This window comes from Polyodon spathula, chromosome 3 (assembly GCF_017654505.1).
Source record: "Polyodon spathula isolate WHYD16114869_AA chromosome 3, ASM1765450v1, whole genome shotgun sequence".
In the NCBI taxonomy this organism is placed as follows: domain Eukaryota; kingdom Metazoa; phylum Chordata; class Actinopteri; order Acipenseriformes; family Polyodontidae; genus Polyodon; species Polyodon spathula.
The window spans coordinates 46853690-46874337 of record NC_054536.1 but is presented as its reverse complement, the minus strand read 5'-3'; the positions used below and the strand labels follow the sequence as shown (position 1 = coordinate 46874337).

The 20648-nt window shown below is 39.0% G+C and overlaps 1 protein-coding gene across 1 annotated transcript in view; it reads right to left on the bottom strand.

The window, feature by feature from the left end:
• The window catches only part of LOC121313130 (transmembrane protein 65-like), a 133169-nt gene that overhangs the window by 10536 nt on the left and 101985 nt on the right, over window positions 1-20648 (bottom strand). The window contains exon 4 of the mRNA XM_041245325.1: window positions 14497-14551. Within this exon, the coding sequence (XP_041101259.1) occupies window positions 14497-14551 (55 nt within the window). The remainder of the gene's footprint in view (window positions 1-14496; window positions 14552-20648) is intronic.

Here is a 20648-nt window from a genome sequence, read left to right as displayed (position 1 = left end):
CTTTGTTCAAGACTGAACAGATTCAATTCTTTTAGCCTGTCTGCATATGACATGCCTTTTAAGCCCGGAATAATTCTGGTCGCTCTTCTTTGCACTCTTTCTAGAGCAGCAATATCTTTTTTATAGCGAGGTGACCAGAACTGCACACAATATTCATGTTGCAATGTATAGCATGTGAGATGCTAGAAGGTAACCTCCCTTTTAGAACTTGCTCAAGAAACTAGTGTATGACTGGCCATAAAGATTTACACAATATTAATTTTTGGAGAGGTTTGGGGACCCTTGGGCCTAGCTTTGTAAAAACTTGTGTATAATTTGATCCCTTTATTCAATCAGTTTCGAATTTTTATTCAGTGCAGTAGACATGTTGGGGAAGCAATTGTCCTGCTGGAAAAACCAATCCTCAGATTTGGGGAACATTGTCAGAGCGGAAGGAAGCCAGTTTTCTTCCAGGACAACCTTGTACTTAGCTTGATTGACAACACTGCATCTTTTTTGTTATTTTTACCAGTTGTCATTTTCTGCAAATAAATGCTCTAAATGACAATATTTCTACTTGGAATTTGGGAGAAATGTTGTCAGTAGTTTATAGAATAAAACAAAAATGTTCATTTTACCCAAACACATACCTATAAATAGTAAAACCAGAGAAACTGATAATTTTGCAGTGGTCTCTTAATTTTTCCCAGAGCTGTGTGTATATATATGTGTGTATGTGTATATATACATGAAACTCTGAGGCACTGACAAAACAAAATGCGAAATAAGTTTAAAGGGGTGTAGATATATATATATATATCTACACCCCTTTAAACTTATTTCGCATTTTGTTTTGTCAGTGCCTCAGAGTTTCATGCATTTAAACGAGGATTTCCACTTATCTACACACCATACTCCCCACTGTTAAGGGGAGAAAAGTTTTTATTGAGAAAAAAAAAACATATATTTAAAATACAAAACTGAACGCTCATAATTGGATAAGTCTCCATACCCGAGTTAATACTTGGTGGAAGGACCTTTGGAAGCAATTACAACTGTGAGTCTGTTGGGATAGGTCTCTACCAACTTTGCACACCTAGATTTGGCAATATGTGACCATTCTTCTTTACAAAACTGTTCAGGCTCTGTCAAGTTCCTTGGGGAGCGTTAATGGACAGCAATCTTGAAGTCATGCTACAAATTTTTGATTGGCTATAGGTCGGGACTCTGACTGGGCTACTCAGGGACATTTACCTTTTGTTCATTAGCCACTCTAATGTAGCTTTGGCTGTGTGCTTTGGGTCGTTGTCATGCTGAAAGGTGAACTTCCGTCCGAGTTTCAGCTTTCTTCAGAGGGCAGCAGGTTTTCCTCAAGAACTTCTCTACTTTGCTCTATTCGTTTTCCCTTTTATCCTGACAAGTGCCCCAGTCCCTGCTGATGAGAAACATCCCCATAACATGTGCTGCCACCACCATGCTTCACAGTAGGCATGGTGTTCTTTGGGTGATGTGCTGTGTTGGGTTTGTGCCAAACATAACACTTTGCACTTAGGCCAAAAAGTTCCATTTTAGTTTTGTCAGACCACAAAACGTTTTGCCACATGGCTACAGAATCTCCTGCGTGTTTTTTTGCATACTTCAAACAGGATTCAAGGTGGGCTTTCTTGAGTAATGGCTTTCTTCTTGCCACCCTACCATACAGGCCAGATTTGTGGAGCACTTGGGATACTGTTATCGCATGCACAATTTGACCGGTCTTGGCCATAAAAGCCTGTAACTCTTGCAAAGTTGCCATTGGCCTCTTGGGAGCCTCTCTGATCAGTCTCCTTCTTGCTCGGTCATCCAGTTTGGAGGGACATAAGAACATAAGAACATAAGAACATAAGAAAGTTTACAAACGAGAGGAGGCCATTCGGCCCATCTTGCTCGTTTGGTTGTTAGTAGCTTATTGATCCCAAAATCTCATCAAGCAGCTTCTTGAAGGATCCCAGGGTGTCGGCTTCAACAACATTACTGGGGAGTTGATTCCAGACCCTCACAATTCTCTGTGTAAAAAAGTGTCTCCTATTTTCTGTTCTGAATGCCCCTTTTTCTAAACTCCATTTGTGACCCCTGGTCCTTGTTTCTTTTTTCAGGCTGAAAAAGTCCCTTGGGTCGACACTGTCAATACCTTTTAGAATTTTGAATGCTTGAATTAGGTCGCCACGTAGTCTTCTTTGTTCAAGACTGAACAGATTCAATTCTTTTAGCCTGTCTGCATATGACATGCCTTTTAAGCCCGGAATAATTCTGGTCGCTCTTCTTTGCACTCTTTCTAGAGCAGCAATATCTTTTTTATAGCGAGGTGACCAGAACTGCACACAATATTCAAGATGAGGTCTTACAAGTGCATTGTACAGTTTTAACATTACTTCCCTTGATTTAAATTCAACACTTTTCACAATGTATCCGAGTATCTTGTTAGCCTTTTTTATAGCTTCCCCACATTGCCTAGATGAAGACATTTCTGAGTCAACAAAAACTCCTAGGTCTTTTTCATAGATTCCTTCTCCAATTTCAATATCTCCCATATGATATTTATAATGTACATTTTTATTTCCTGCGTGCAGTACCTTACACTTTTCTCTATTAAATGTCATTTGCCATGTGTCTGCCCAGTTCTGAATCTTGTCTAGATCATTTTGAATGACCTTTGCTGCTGCAACAGTGTTTGCCACTCCTCCTACTTTTGTGTCGTCTGCAAATTTAACAAGTTTGCTTACTATACCAGAATCTAAATCATTAATGTAGATTAGGAATAGCAGAGGACCTAATACTGATCCCTGTGGTACACCGCTGGTTACCACACTCCATTCTGAGGTTTTTCCTCTAACCAGTACTTTCTGTTTTCTACATGTTAACCACTCCCTAATCCATGTACATGTGTTTCCTTGAATCCCAACTGCGTTCAGTTTGAGAATTAATCTTTTGTGCGGGACTTTGTCAAAAGCTTTCTGGAAATCTAAATAAACCATGTCATATGCTTTGCAATTATCCATTATCGATGTTGCATCCTCAAAAAAATCAAGCAAGTTAGTTAGGCACGATCTCCCTTTCCTAAAACCATGTTGACTGTCTCCCAGTACCCTGTTACCATATAGGTAATTTTCCATTTTGGCTCTTATTATAGTTTCCATAAGTTTGCATATAATAGAAGTCAGGCTTACTGGTCTGTAGTTACCTGGTTCAGTTTTGTTTCCCTTTTTGTGGATCGGTATTACGTTTGCAATTTTCCAGTCTGTCGGTACCACCCCTGTGTCAAGAGACTGCTGCATGATCTTGGTTAGCGGTTTGTAAATTACTTCTTTCATTTCTTTGAGTACTACTGGGAGGATCTCATCCGGCCCAGGGGATTTGTTTATTTTAAGAGCTCCTAGTCCCTTTAACACTTCTGCCTCAGTTATGCTAAAGTTATTTAAAACTGGATAGGAACTGGATGACATGTGGGGCATGTTGTCAGTATCTTCCTTTGTAAAAACTTGTGAAAAGTAATCATTTAACATATTTGCTATTTTTTTTTCTTCCTCTACGATTTTGCCATTTGTATCTCTTAAACATTTAATCTCCTCTTTGAATGTTCTCTTGCTGTTGTAATATTGGAAAAACATTTTGGAATTGGTTTTAGCTCCCTTAGCAATGTTCATTTCTATTTCTCTCTTGGCCTTTCTAACTTCCTTTTTGACTTGCATTTGCAGTTCTGTGTACTCTTTCTGTGTACTTTCTTTTTGGTCCTTTTTTAATGCTCTGTAAAGTGCCTTTTTTCGCTGAATATTTTTTTTAATTGATCTATTAAACCATTTTGGCAATTTAGTTTTACATTTAGATTTGTCTACTTTAGGGATATAATTGTTTTGCGCCTCTAGTACTACATTTTTGAAGAACAACCATCCTTCTTCTGTGGGTGTTTTCTCTATTTTACTCCAATCTACTTCTGTTAGTCTCTGTTTCATGCCTTCATAGTTTGCTTTTCTAAAATTGTAAACCTTAGCTTTAGTCTTTACTTTTGAGGATTTAAAAAACACTTCAAATGAGACCATGTTGTGGTCTGAGTTTGCCAGTGGTTCTCTGACCTCTGTTTTAGTTATTCTATCTTCGTTATTTGAAAAGACTAAATCAAGGCATGCCTCCCCTCTAGTGGGTGCCTTCACAAATTGTGTTAGGAAGCAGTCATTTGTCATTTCCACCATTTCTATTTCATCCTTCGCGCTACCCACCGGGTTTTCCCATTTTATTTGGGGGAAGTTGAAATCCCCCATTAGTATGGCTTCTCCTTTGCTACACACATTTCTAATGTCATTGTATAACAGATTATTGTGCTCACCGTCTGAATCTGGCGGTCTATAGCATGCTCCTATTATTATGCCTTTTGAATTTTTGTCTGTTATTCTGACCCATATTGATTCGGTTTTATTTTCTTTGTCCAGGTTTAACACCTGGGCTTCAAGACTGTTTCTTATGTATAGCGCTACCCCTCCTCCTCTTCTGTCCTGCCTGTCTTTCCTATACAGTGTATACCCACAAATATTATATTCGTCCCCATCACTCTCAGACAACCACGTTTCTGTAACACCTATCACATCATAGTTACCTGTTAGTGCAGTAGCTTCAAGTTCTAGAATTTTGTTTCTGATACTTCTAGCATTTAGATAAATACATTTAATGGTTGTCTTACCTGAGTTGTTGTTCTTGTTTTGATGCGGTCTCCCTTCTGTTTTTTTGTTGATTTCTCCCCCCTTCCTTTCTAGTTTAAATGCTTCCGAACCTGCTCGAGGATCTTTTCTCCAAGTAGACTAGTTCCCTTTTTATTTAAGTGCAGTCCATCCCGTCTATACAGATAGTCCTCGTTGTAGAAAGTGGTCCAATGATCAAGATAGGTGAAGCCTTCCCGTGTGCACCACGTCTTCAACCATTGGTTTTGATTTATTATTTCCAGCTGTCCATATGGTCCTTTGCAAGGTGCGGGTAGTATACCAGAAAATACCACAGTTTTGGTTTTCTCTTTTAATTTCCTTCCTAGCTCTCTGAATTTGTTTTGCAGGGATTTTGGTCTGTCTCTTCCAATGTTGTTTGTACCGATGTGGACGACTACTACCGGGTCGTCTCCTGTTCGTTCTAGGAGCCTGTCCACGTTTTCAGTGATGTGCTTGACCGAGGCTCCCGGAAGGCAGCACACTGTTGTAGTAAGGGGGTCCAAACTGCGAACTGAACTTGCTGTGTTTCTCAATATGGAGTCCCCAACAATCATGACCTCCCTTCTTTTTGCTGTCTGGTCACCACTGTCAATGGGGTCCTGGATGTTGTTCCTTTCATTCTCTTGTTGTTGGTTCTGCTCATCACAATTCTGAAGTGACTCAAATCTGTTGGTTGTTTTGATTTCTGGTGGTTGTGTTTGACGAAGTTTCTTTTTTTCCCTGCTTCTGCCTACCTGAACCCAGCTGTTCTGACCTTCTATCTCCCTGGTGGCTTTCAGTCTGTTAGGGGTGATGCAGACTTCCATGAATTGTGGGTGTGCCAGTTCCTCAAGATCTTGTTGCTGTCTCACTTCTTCCAGCTCCATTTCTAGCATACTTACTAGTTTATGCAAATCCTGGATCGCGCGGCACTTTACGCACACTTGGTTTAGCTCCGCTGGGTTTTCTCGGATTTCCCACATCAAGCAGGTGTCACAGATTACTGGCTTGAAGACCATGTTGAGGGTTTTTTTTTTTTTGAAGTTTAGTTTCTTCTGCAGCCGTCAACCTGCTTTCCAACTGCTTCGAAACTGCTCTGTACTTTTCCACGCTGTACTTCTCCCACTCGCTGTCGCTTCCACTCGCTGTCGCTGGGAAGACTGCCTCGTTTAACTGCGTTGTTCTGCTGTGCTGTCGGCTCCTCCCCTCGCCCGTGTCTCAAAACGGCGCTGAATTTGAATCAGCTGCTCCGAGTTTCAGCTTGTTTGTTATCAGAAAAACACACGCGGCTGTGTTTCCCCAATGTCCTCTGTTTTCTGCTTAAAGCTATTCAAGATGCAATTTCTCCTTTCTGCTTCGAAACTGCTCTGTACTTTTCCACGCTGTACTTCTCCCACCTGATCTAGGCAGGGTCTTGGTGATGTCACACACCTTCCACTTCTTAATAATCATCTTGACCGTGCTCCAACGGATATTCAAGGCCTTTGATATTTTTTTATACCCGTCCCCTGACCTGTGCCTTTCAACAACTTTGTTCCAGAGTTCTTATGAAAGAGCCTTGGTGCTCATGGTTGAGTCTTTGCTTTGAAATGCACTACCCAGCAGAGGGAACCTACAGGAACTGCTGAATTTATCCTGAAATCATGTGAATCACTACAATTTAACACAGGTGGAGGCCACTTAACTTGATGTGTGACTCTGAAGGGAAATGGTTACAAATAGTTACACCTGAGCAAATTTAGCACAAGGGGGGTGGACACTTACAGTATCTAACCAAGCTATTTCAGTTTTTATTTTTAATTCATTTTCTACAATTTTTTTTTTTCACTTGGAAGTTGTGGGGTAGGATGTGTAGATAAATGAAAAAAAAAAAAAAAAACAATTTAATGCATTTTAATTCCAGTATATGGCAACAAAAGGTGGACATTTTGAAAGGGGGTGTAGACCTTCGCTCAACTTCCCAGCGTTTCAGTATGTTTACATACCTTTGTCAAGGGAGTGTGTTTATATATATATATATATATATTACTATTGTACATTATCTCAATCTTTGAATGTTAATATTAATAGTGTTATTGATCTTGAGGTTTTAATTTATTTTGCCTTGCTCTTAATTTTTTTTTTTATTTCAAAATGTATTAATCAATGATAGTATGCCAGTTTAACCAATAATAAGCAACTCAATCCACTGTTTAATTACATTATAACAATAATGATGCAAGAATCAACAAATACCACAGATAAGTTAAATAATAATCTGGGAATACCTAGTAGGGTTTTCTGTGTTTTCTCTTATGCCTGGCAAGACTATGCTGGTAGCTTCCTATTTTGCTCTGCACATTGGCTGGGGTTGTCACATGAGGAAACATTGTAGGCAGACGGTCAGATTGTGCTGAATTGTTACTCTTCTTTCCTGGTTTACAAGAATAAACAGTAAAACTTACACGTGTATTTAATTACACATCTATTTAATGGCAGAATACATATTGAGTATGTGCTTATTTGTTTGGCTATGAGTCAAAATATCTAATTCATTTTAAACATTTAAAACCTGAAACTTACGCACACAGTGGTTGGGTCACTTACATGTTAATGCTACTATAACTATTGTCATGGATTTATGTCATCATGTGACAATATTTTATGAGTGTGTCTCAATTAACCACGGTCTACCCTACCTGTTGCAAAGTGGGCAGAGTAAATGTGGTCAGACCTGGGCAACCAAAGTGGTCCACTAGCATCTTTTGTCTCACTTCTCCTGATGGCGTTTAGCCATAGTTGTCGCCTGTGGGGCTCTGTTGTTTCCAATGGAATCATATAGAAGCTCAATTTTTGATTTTTAAAAAAAAAAAAAATTTCAACCAACGAGACAACATGATTTTTGTAATACACAGTAAAGTATTACTTGCCCTAATGGTTTATTACAAATAAAAGAAAACAAAAACTCTCAAAAAGATTTTTAATGAAAAATTGTGTTCAGAATTTTGTTTATTCATTTATTAATAATGTGACACTCCTTGTAAGCAGTTAATGAGGAGGAGTGGCAAACACTGATGCAGCAGCAAAGGTCATCCAAAATGACCTGAACCGGGCAGACACATGGCAAATGACATTTAACAGAGAAAAGTGTAAGGTGCTGCATGCAGGCAATAAAAATGTGCATTATAAATATCATTATCATATGGGAGATACTGAAATAGATGAAGTAAACTATGAAAAAGACATAGGTGTTTATGTTGACTCAGATATGTCTTAATCTGGACAATGTGGGGAAGCTATAAAAAAAGGCCAACAAGATGATCCGATATATAGTGAAAAGTGTTGAATTTAAATCAAGGGAAGTAATGTTAAAACTTTACAATGCATTAGTAGAATACTGTGTTCAGTTCTGGTCAACTCGCTACAAAAAGGACATTGCTGCTCTAGAAAGAGTTCAAAGAAGAGAGACCAGAATTATTCTGGGTTTAAAAGGCATGTCGCAGGCAGACAGGCTAAAATAATTGAATCTATTCAGTCTTGAACAAAGATGACTACTTGCAATCTGATACAAGCATTCAAACTTCTAAAAGGTATGGACAATGTCGATAAGGACTTTTTCGACCTGAAAAAAGAAACAAGGACCAGGGGTCACAAAGGGGCATTCAAAACAGAAAATAGGAGGCATTTTTTTACACAGAGAATTGTGAGGGTCTGGAACCAACTCCCCAGTAATGATGTTGAATCTGACACCCTGGGATCCTTCAAGAAGCTGCTTGATGAGATTCTGAGATCAATAAGCTACTAACAACCAAACGAACAAGATGGGCTGAATGGCCTCCTCTCGTTTGTAAACTTTCTTATATTCTTATGTTCATGTTATTTTCGAATTAGTGTGACAAATAATGCATTTCTGTTGGTTATTAATGAAAACACAGTTTTAAGCTTTACTTTTTTGTTTATACAACTCAATGGTGGCAAAGCCTTTTTAAAAGTGTGTGGACCAAGGCTGGATAAATGAGTTCAGTTTAACAACTACATCAAATATTGAAGCAGGTTATATATTTATAGTTTACTGGTTATTTAAACTTTGCAACAACAACATTACTACACTACTGCGATGATTATGACTACTAATAATAATGTTGGGTAGTGAGTGGTATCCCACAAACATTGCTTAGTTTAATTAAAAAAAATAAATAAATAATGTTTTGTAAAACAAACAAAAAAAAAATTACCATTTACAGCATTTACAATGATAAAGAATACATTGATAAAGAATATTAAAACATTGCCTACAAAGTATTCGTTTAGCTTTATAGCCTATGGAGCTAGTTTTTATGTTTTTAATTTAATTTTTATTTTTAAGTTCTACAGTTATTTACTGCTTCAGACACAAATTACATGAAATGGTAACAAATATTTCAGCATGTTTAACCCTTTGCAGTCCTATGTCGGGCCATGTCCGACATCATCAAAAAGACATCAAGCACAGGTCTCTAGTTGTTTTTTCTCTGGAAAAAGCCAAGAAAACCTTTCGGGGGGCGGATCTGAGCAATACACCTAGTCCCTCCACCACAGACATAACAGAGACATAAACAAACAAGATAGCTGCTTCTGCATCCAGCGCTCAAAAAATATCATAGACATTTGCCAAACTTTGAGATATTACAGTAATAAAATAATCACTTGGATCATATTATTGTAGTTTGGCAATGATCAAGAGATGACTTATCAGTATACACGATTATGAAGAGGTATGTAATAAATACAGCGAACAAGTTTACTTTGAATAAAATTACTTTTAAACAGCGTGTGTGAAATAAACAGTGCATTGGAAAATAAATTGGACCTGATGGGCCTGACAGGCACTGAATAAATGGACCGCAAAGAGTTAACAGTTCTATAGTGTTACAAGATGACGCATGTAGCAACATTCACTACCACACATAATGTACCACCTTAGAAGCTGGAGGCGCAGCTAGCGAAATGTTAGGACCGTTGTCTATCAACACAGTTTGGGTGTCGTCTTAATTTGTGGATTTATTTGACACTCTCAATTTGTAGATTTAATTTTTCACTTTGACATTATGGACTTTTTTTGTGTTGATCAGTGGCAAAAACTTCTAATTAAATCCATTTTGATTCCACGTTGTAACACAATAAAATGTGGAAAAGTTGAAGAAGGTGAATATTTTTGAGAGCCACTGTGTGTGTGTGTGTGTGTGTGTGTGTGTGTGTGTGTGTGTGTGTGTGTGTGTGTGTGTATATATATAAATGACAGTTCTGAATCCCTGCCCTTGTAAATACTTACACACATTTACAAGGGCAGGGATTTAGTGCTGCCACAATATCTATCTTTCTCTGTCATATCAAAACAGTGCAGTCATCACACAGTGAGCAAGTGTTTGTTTGTTTAAATATTTTATTTATTTTTGTGTTATTTAAATAAACGGCGCCGCAGCGTGTTGTCCACTGCAGTACCTTGTTTGTTTTTGATATAGCATTCTGGCCTGATGTCACCACACGCCAGCCTGTCACAATCCCATAATCTCAAAAAGCAGCTTCTTGAAAGATCCCAGGGTGTTAGCTTCAACAACATTTAGCTTTTAAATGATCATAGAACAGTGATATTTTGTTTGAATTGTCATGGCAAATACACTAGATATTTACATATTTAAGTTTTGTATCCATTAAAGCAAAAAGGAAAATAAGTATTTAGTTGTATAGCTTTAATAAAAAAATGCATATGCATACGCCTTCACATACACCTCCTTAAACTCGTCTGAGATGCTGGACTCCCAATTGACGAGGAAGACGATGAAGATGTCTAAAAACACTGTGGCAAAGCGTAAGCCTTGCACAATGGAATATGTAGTTTTTTGTATGTTTTTGTGTTAATTGTTAATATTGATTTAATTGTTTAGCTGCTGTGGCGCTCCGCTGGGGACGATTACCCGTCTGCGTGGAGCAGCAGCTGAAAGCAATCAGCTGTTCCCGCAGGCGGGTGGGCGTGTCTCAGCGGAGCGTCAGTATAAAAGCATGGCGATCGCTGTGATAGGGGCTGCTGCAAGGCCTGCCGTTTTCACTGCACCTTTTTGAGTTACAGTTTGGGGTATTGTGTTTTATTTTGTACTTTTTGTACGGTTTACTGTATTTGTCCTCTGTGCGTTACCATCGCTGGTAACGTCACATGACCGCCTTTATTTTACTTTCACTTTCTGTTTGTTGTTAATAAATCCTGCGCGCCTGTGCTGGCGTTTCAACACCAACCTCTGTCTCTCTGTATGCTTGAACAGCGGCGACCCACACGCGTGACTCGAGGAAGACCCTGTCGCAAACACATATACTTTTTTCAAAAGTTTTATTAAGCAGCAATATCCTTTTTGAGGTGAGGTGACCAGAACTGAACACAATATTCTAGATGAGGTCTTACTATTGCATTGTAGGACATAGTCCCTGAATATGATAAAACACAAACGTGTATTAATGATATAACTGGACTAATTAATGAAACTGCTGTGTCGTAGGAAAAAAGCTAACTGCTCTGTCTTAAGAAAAAGGGCCCCTTGGTTCCTAGCAGGAATACTGAACTGAAGATGACCAGAAAGGTTGAAAGGACAGTGAATGGACTGCAAATCTGCAAACACAAGCGGTTTGGTGCAAGGAAGACAAAGTATAGATGTCGACAAGTCCCAGCTGCAACAACAAGCTTCCGGATGAAAGGAAGCAGACAAAGGACAAATCTCAAAGATTCGTGAGTTAAAACGGCAAGATACACAAATTATCTCATGAAAGTGGCAACTCAGCAGAGTGAAGAGACTACAAAAATCAAAGTGAAATTGAACATTTTGCACTCCACATCGAATGCTGAACAAGGTGTTGTCACTCTGCTAAGCAAAGCTGCAACTCTGGAATCTTGGAATCAAGATGGGACCTGAAATTGACCCAAGACAAGAAAGCAAGCTGCAAGCGAGTCAACAACCATAAGCAACGAGACTGAGGCCCGGCTAGAAGACCGTCATAAAAATTACAACGACTGTTATCAGACAAACCAGTCTGGGTCTGCTGTATGCCTAAAACCACAGTATCCAAAATAAACTGTGCCCTGCTACCTGCGTAGCTCAAAGATTCAATGAAGAGGACAGAGAGGACGGGCACTGTTGGGGATCCTATAGAGGACTGAAGACTTTGTTGCAGCTGTTTGTTGATTCTATCGAGAATTGAAAGCTTTGTTGCCGAGTTTTACCCAATGTGGGATTGAAGACTTTGTTGTGGAGAGGAGAGTTTTGTACTGGACACTTCAACCAGCGGACCAAAAGTCTAAGCTTCAAGGAACCGTTGTGTATAATTCCAGTTGTATTTTCCTTTCATGGAACTAAATTAATTAATTGTAACACATTCACATAGAATTGAACTGTTAATTATTTACTTTGCACACTTTGCGTGTGAAATAAGTTTTAGTGAAACTTGATGAAGTAACTATAAGTAAGCTACCTCATATTGTTATATAAAGAATTTATTTAAAAGTAAACTTGCCATATACTTAATCTATATACCATTGTCAGAAAGACGGCCGGAGTGGGTGACGTCAGACCAGAAGCAGGATATAAACAACAAGAGAGATGGAATTTGGTGGAGCTGAGCGAATGGCTTCGGTCAGCATTTAATGAGTGAACAGAACAGACAGAAAATTAACGGTTGTAACATACAAAAATACAGGACATGGCACTCGTTGCCAAAATAAAAAGACAAACAAAACGGACCATACAGACAAAACACGGTGAGCAGATATTTTAACGATTATAATTATTATTACAATTATTACTATCACCTGCGTCTCCAATCCCATTCTCCACTCACCGAACACACAACCCAGAGTGAAAACATGCAGCTTTTATGCAGCTGTACCGAGACTCGATTGTTAATCAATCATTCAATTGGAGTCGCGGTACAACTGCACATGAATTAATAAAGTGCAATTCCCAGCGCTCACATATTATTACGTTTTACTTGCACGTGAAGTGCTGTGCAATCCTCCTGCCTAAATACACATATACATTTTAAACACTCGTGTTACACAGACCCGTTTATATCCCATGTACCAATGACTATACACCAACATTAACACACAACAGAAAATACACACAGGGGCGGGCACTTTGCCGCAGCATTTTATTAAAAAATACAGTTGTAAGTGAACTTTTAACTGGTGTAGACATGATGTGATTTTTCAACAGACAAGATACTTTCGGAGCGACATGACCATACACACCTAAAGCGACAGATTTCAAAACTGCCAGATCTATAAAAATCTAACAAATTGCTACACAACTATGATACTGTAATAGAGGCTGAATGATTCTTGCTGATAAATCTCTCTCCCGACCTGTGAGGGCGCTGTGTAAAGGGAACAGAGTGCCCTGGACTGGATGGCCAGACAATTAACTCCCAGGGTTAGGAGGACATTGGCCATCTAGAAAGGGGGAGGAGCTACGGTACACTAAATTATCGACCCGGAAGGGAAACAAAGTGGCAGCTGCAGATTGGAGGAGCAGTTGCAATCTTAACCAAGGGGGCGTGACTGACGGAATCAAAGGGAATGTAGCAAGGTGATCTGTTCCTTTGTTATGGTTAACGCTGAACCGGAAGGAGAACCGTATTGTCTATTGTGAATGTTTTGTTTGTTTTGTCGTGTCTAATTATGCTTGTTTGTTGTTATTAGATGGTGTGGCAAAGTGGTTTGCAATGCGCAGGTGCAGGAGTGATGCGATGAATAATGAAAGACAGACAACAATAATCCAAGGTGCAATGATGTTTATTTATAATCCTGGTCTGGTGACCACAAATAATAATCCCAGGCAATACGCAGCAATGTGTATTGCACTGTTCTAAATAATGGGTTGCAGTCCCAAATAATAACGCTGTCAATTTACACACACAAATACACACACGATCACAAGATCCGAGTGAGTGGTTTCAGTACAGTGGTGAAATACAGTTTAATACGTGTACAATGGTGCAGTGTTGTCCATGTTTGTTTTGGCCTTAAACGACAGCTTCTGGATCGTGTTTAGCCGTCTAATTATCACAAATCAAACACAGTATTAGCAACGACAAAACAAACAAACACTCACGATATATACCATGCTTCTTTCCGGTTCATCCGTAACCATAACAGAGGAACAGATCACCTCGCTAAGTCCCTTTTTTGTACTGTCAACCACACCCCCAGGTTAACAATTGCAACTTCTCCTCCAATCCACGGCTGCCACATCGCTTATCTTTTGTGTTGATTATTTGGTGTACCGTAGCCCCACCCCCTTTCTAGATGGCCAACTTCCACCCAACCCTGGGAATGAATTGTCTGGCCATGGGTTATACTGTGTAGCACACATCATTGTGTACTACCACTCATTATTATTTACAGTTGTCAAGTGACTTTTTGGATTATAAATAAACACCACTGCACCTGGATTATCATTGTCCGTCTGTTATTGATCACTGCATCACTCCTGCACCTGTACACTGCTAACCACTTTCCCACAAATACCCTTTGGCTTTCTGCAGACCCATCTGATTTGGACCACAGTACATTCATTTCATTATAGTATCTCATTTTTAAACTTTTATAGATTACAATGTTTTCTGCAATTTGTAAGAACTAAAAACTCGGTGGAGATAGAGACAAAACATTGCCTGTGTGAATTATCTAGAATGATAACAGGGATTGGTTAACCACTGTATTATTATCTCTCCAACCTGCACCAATTGCACCAGCTCTGTTTACATTTTGTTAGGATGGGAAAAAAGAATCACATTAATTACATACCTGCCATGGTTGAAATGCCGAAGATGACTCCTATTGATAATTCTATCTGTGTTCCCTAAAAACATTAAAACAAAAATCAATGAATTACTAAAAATGTCTTGATCCCACTTTAGCTTTTCAGTGAAATTTGATTTTTTCAGCTTTATTTTGGTGCTAAGGACCTGCCCTACTTTCCAAGAAGATGATGTATGTCTGTATCCCAATGCAACTTAAAGAGTTAGTGGTGGGGTTCTGAATAATATAGGGTTATAGGTCCCCACATGTTGCTACAACTGTTTAACTCACATAAATGTAATATTTTGTTAACATCCTGACTAGTGTTGGGATGATAATGGAATTTTTGCATCACAATCATCATCTGAAAAATGATCACAATAACTGCTAATCGCGATAATTTATTTTGGTGTTTGGAAACTTTGAAATTCCCGCGGCTAATTTGAACAATTTTTATTTTTATTTTTCAAAATATGTTAATGTTTTTTGTCTTAAGTTTTAGTTTCTCTTACAGCTTGGCTTACACTCATGCTCAGTATTTTCTGTACTCTTTACATTCACAAGCATTTCACTTATAGATTTATATGCTCGATAGTAGCATGTTTGTGTTCAAAATTTAACATATGCACGAAAGCAGGGATCAAGAAACGTGCTGTTGTGCAGAATTACAGAGAACTGGCACATATCTTTAAGATCAGACTTTATTGTCCACTTAAGCTCTTTAACATGGGACATCACTTTCCAGCGGAGTAAGCAAACTGTCATGATATGACTCCACAGGGTGGAGGGAGGACACTGTGACATACTGTGTCCCTACTACAGGTGTCAGTAAACCTTTCAAGAGGCATGAGCACAACTTTAAGTTCTGTTGTTAGATCTTTTACAGATGACATTAAACTCCAGAGCTTGCAGTCATTTGCAAACACTGCTTCTCAAGACATCTCTCTATCACTGCTGCTGTGGGAACCCAACGAATACAGACATCCTATAAAAATAACACTTTTAGGTAATTATTATATTCTTTTTTATGTTTAACTCTTTATAGACACATGTATATTTATAAAATGGACCAGCTATGTTTGCTTCTTTTCTAAATTGTAATAAACAAACAGGTAACATTTGCAAAGCTAGTAAAAAGTTAGGGGCATATTTAATATCCTGGATTGTTTATTTTCATTTTGAAAAAGAAAAATGTAATACTTACTGAAATACTGTGTAATTTATTTGAAAACACACAGACATCATCAAATATTATATTTAATTTGCACTATAACTCAGATTCCCATTTAATAAACTTAGTCCCACATGAAAAAAATGTTACAGATTTCCTAAACTCGGAATAGGTTTGCAGATATTCATGTAAATCTTTTACATTATTTTGACGGTGACGCAGTTTTCTTTCTACTACAGAAAGGCTCAATTTTAATAATTCAGGCTCAATTCATAGCTACAGAACAGCAAATGAACAGGGAAGACACAATTGGTCCCCAAGTCTGTCATCGGCTGTAACCAAACACGCTCCCTCAAAACCAGCCAGTCAAACTGCCAACCCAGTTTCAGTTCTTTCCGCACCAGCCAATCCACTTCCTGCCTGCTTGAATGACGCCCCGCCTCCAACAACAAGTTTCTAGTCCGACTCTATTCAACACAGACTATTCAACAATCCTACAGTTAATTTATCTGGCAATGCCATATTAACAATAAAAACTGTTTTCTCGACATGTATGTTGTTTTTCTGTTCTAATTATGTTAAATATAGCTTTTAAAGTTGTTTTTTATTTTAAGAGAAAAAAAAAAATAATGATAGAGCCCCTTTGATGCGGGCTCTACCATGTAGTACATGACCTTCAACTTTAATTTGGGCAAAATTAAACCAAACTACACAGTCTGTATTGACTCATCTACCAGCACACGTTGAATGTGCTGGCTGTTATGTCTAATAACATTAATACTAATTATATAATTATATATATATATATATATATATATATATATATATATACACACACACGGTGCAACAACAATGAGTTTCTTTATTGTTCCCGAATCACAAACACATGAGCTAGGCTAATAGTACCAGTAGGTGGCAGCAAATGACTAACACTCTTAAATCCAATCCATAACATTTCCATCCTATTAAATGTTTTTGTCACAAATTGAATCATCTACATAACTAGAGGCAGAAGGTGGACTGCCTCATGCCTCAAGCTAGCCAGAGGATTATTCTGCCCCCTTCTTCTCGCTTGCTCTCTATACACTACTGAACTATCTTAACATGCAAGTCTTCGTTGTTTTAATAATTAAAAAGTCAAACAGCTGGGAGCTTTCTTAATCCGAACTGGATAGCGTCTCTCAACAGAATTTGATGATGGTTCTGCCATGTGTACTTCTTGGTTCGTTGAAGGTGGAAACAAAGGTTCCTTAGCATTGGTTTCAGCCTCAGTGTCCCCCTTGGAAGTTGTGTTTGCAGTTGGTGAACATGCTGTGTAAACCTCAATAGGCTCTGTCATGGTTGGTAAGATTTCTGCTGCAGGATCTTCGTTCTGATGGGTACCAACACAATCCAGTAGTTGGTCTCCAAGACATTTCAGTTCCCGCATCCACAGTGTATGAGACCGGTTCAGTTTTGGCAGTAACAACTCCTGGAATCAATTTGTCTCCCTTACGATATTCCCACGCAAGCACTGCCTGACAGACTGAAATTGTCTGCCCTTCACACTCTTTTGTCATTGTGCTATTTGCATGTCTGGTTTTAGCAGATCCAATTGTGTGCACAGCTTCCGTTTCAAAAACAACATTGCTGGAGATTCATCGGTTTTTGCATGAGGAGTGTTTCTATACACAAGTAAAAAATTATTTAGTTTTTTACTAGTGGTAGCACTTTTCTTTGCTGACGTGTAGCATAGTTTGAACAAAGCATTCAGCCAAACCATTAGTTGCTGGACGGTATGGGGCAGACCTAATATATGTTTACGCCATTGGTTTTCAAGAATGCTTCAAATTCGCTAGAGCTGAACTGTGGGCCATTGTCACTTACAAGCTTTTCTGGAATACCATAGTGACTAAATAGTCCTAACCTGAATGGTCTTCACCGCAGTGGTTGAATTCCAGTATAACTTCAGGCCACTTCGAGTGAGCATCCACCACAATGAGAAACATTTGTCCATTAAAAGGACCTGCAAAATCAATGTGAATATGTTGCCATGGTCTACTTGGCCATACCCATGGGTGGAGAGGTGCACGATTTGGCATATTTTGGACACGCTGACATGATGTACAGGATTTTGCCTTCTCCTCAATTTGTGTGTCTATTCCAGGCCACCAGATGTAACTCCTTGCTATGGCCTTCATTCTGACTACTCCAGAATGTCCTTTATGTAGCACAACCAATACTCTGCTTCTTAACTTTGCAGGCAAGACAACACGGATACCCCACATTAAGCACCCTTGGTACACAGACAGTTCATGGCGCCTTGTGTAGAATGGTGTCTTTATACCAGGTGTGGGTTTTAGCCTGCCTTTTAAGACTTGATCTAGAATCTGAGACAGTGTAGGATCAGTTCTAGTTTCTTTTCTCACTTCAGCACATTTCACTGGTAGCTGTTCCATTTGGTTGCAATAAAACACATATGGGCAGATAACAGTAAAGCCCAATGTTGCAGTCTGGCTGCTGCTAATGATGATTCCCTTCTTTGGACCAAAAATGGTTGTGAGGGGTCGGTGTCTGTGAATAATGTGAACTTCCTGCCATATAAGTATTGGCGGAATGTCCGTACTCCAAATCCTATTCCAAGAGCCTCCTTCTCGATTTGTGCATACTTCTGCTCAGCCTTACTGAGAGTCTGGGATGCAAACACAATTGGTCTTTCTTCTACACCAGGAAGAACATGAGAAATAACCGCCCCCACTCCATATGGTGAGGCATCGCAGGCAAGGGTAATTGGAAGGTTTCCATCATTGTGAGTTAAAACCTCTGATGACACTAACTGTACCTTTGCTATCTTAAATGACTTTTCACAGTCCTTAGTCCACTGCCCATAGCATCAATGATGTGTCCCAGATACTCCAATGATTGCTTAAAAACTCACACTTGTCCTTCTGAACACGAAGGCTATACTCTTCCAGCTGTGACCAGTATATCATCAAGGTAGCAATGAACACCAGACAGTCCCCGTAATATTTGGTCCATGGCCTCTGGAACAAATCTCATCAAGCAGCTTCTTGAAGGATCCCAGGGTGTCAGCTTCAACAACATTACTGGGGAGTTGATTCCAGACCCTCACAATTCTGAAGCTGAATGCCCCTTTTTCTAAACTCCATTTGTGACCCCCCTTGTTTCTTTTTTCAGGGAAAAAGTCCCTTGTTGTCGACAGTACAATACCTTTCTGTGTTGTAATAGTCAGGTACTTCCTAGATTGCTCTTCCACTGTCATTTGCAAGTAGGCATTTGACAAATGCCTTTTAAGCATTGACCTCGGAATAATTCTGGTCGCTCTTCTTGCACTCTTTCTAGAGCAAATATCATTTTTATAGCGAGGTGACCAGTAGGATGAGGTCTTACTAGTGCATTGTACAGAGATTTAAATTCAACACTTTTCACAATGGGTTCTTGTTACATAGTTCCCCACACCTAGATGAAGACATTTCTGAGTCACCACATAGCCTTCTCCAATTTCAATATGTGCCATTTTTTTTCTTGCATAACAGGTCTATTAAACAATGTGTCTGCCCAGTTCTGCCCAGATTTTTGACTGAATTTTGCCACTGTCGTCTGACACGACTCCATTTTCTGTAGATTAATCGGGTCAGCTCAGCATTCACGTTGGGCTTGATTGCATATGGTACAATTAATCTTTTGTGCGTTTTTGGCAAAACTTTGGAAATTAAATAAACTGTCAGGCTTTCAGTTATCTTAGCATCCTCAAAAAAATCAAGCAAGTTCACCTCCCTTTCCTAAAACCATTGACTGCCCAGTATTCCTTTCTGATTACAAAGCTAGGTTTGACAAATCCAACTTACTGAAGCATTGACCTCCCGCTAGAGAAGCAAACAAATCATTGATGCGTAGGATTAGGGAGCAGGGTTTACAGTAACCTTGATGTCACCACATAGCCTCACTGTGCCATTCTTCTTGATAACAGGTACAATCAGTTTGCCCAGTTACTGAATACTGGTGATGGGTCAGCTCAGCATTCATTGGGCTTGACCGCATATGGTACAGTTTTTTGGCAAAACTTTGGTTTAGGTTTCGCGGTTTAGGTACATTACAAAGCTAGGTTTAATCATAACTGCTTCCAAATTGCTTGGCTGAGTTAAGGTTTTTATTTCCTGCCAGTTCAGTAGGGATGGGTTGATATACCGGTTTTTCGGTTTATTCTAATTACCTTTTATTCTAAACCCCAATTATCGTAATTCGGTTATACACCGGTTAATGCATTTGTTCAACTGCAAACACGCTTCTTCTAAATCAAGCGATGGTACTTGCAGCCTTAACAAAGTGTCTGACTAATATAATTCTGTGAACTGATACTGTATTTTGATAATGGTTTTGAAGCAAACGGTCAACGACACAGAATACATGTTTAAATTGCTGCGTTCTGTTACCCAGTGCTTGCTGCGCCGGTTGCTCTTAGCTGCTGTCTTTCTGACGTCACACGCAGCTTTTAGAGAAACGTCTTCTCCAAACCTTGCAGCGTAGCACACATTTCAACGTGCTATATTTACATTTGTCTGGATTATCAACAGTTAGTTTAATTTAATAGATAAATATTAACTTTATTGTAAAATTATACATCACTTATGTTTTTTTTTTTTTTTTAAATGATTTATTTATTTAATATAGGCTGTTCACGGCTTCATCGTATAATGATAAAATGTCGTTCGCCTCCTCTAACAAGGTAGCAGCAGTAGTTTTAGTGTTTATTTGCATTACGCTTAGCAGGTCACTCGTGATCTTGGCATCGTCACTTTGGTTCACAGCTGCAGCCAGCCTCCCGCAGTAACATTTCAAAGCTGCGCTGGGCATGCAGAATCTGCACAGATTTCTGTAGGTGTTGAGTGACGTCTACAGCGCATCTCTGAGATTCTGTGCAGCACTGTGCAGAACTGCGGAAATCTGCGCTATAAGAACGCGACCAACGTCTCAAACAAAAGAGACC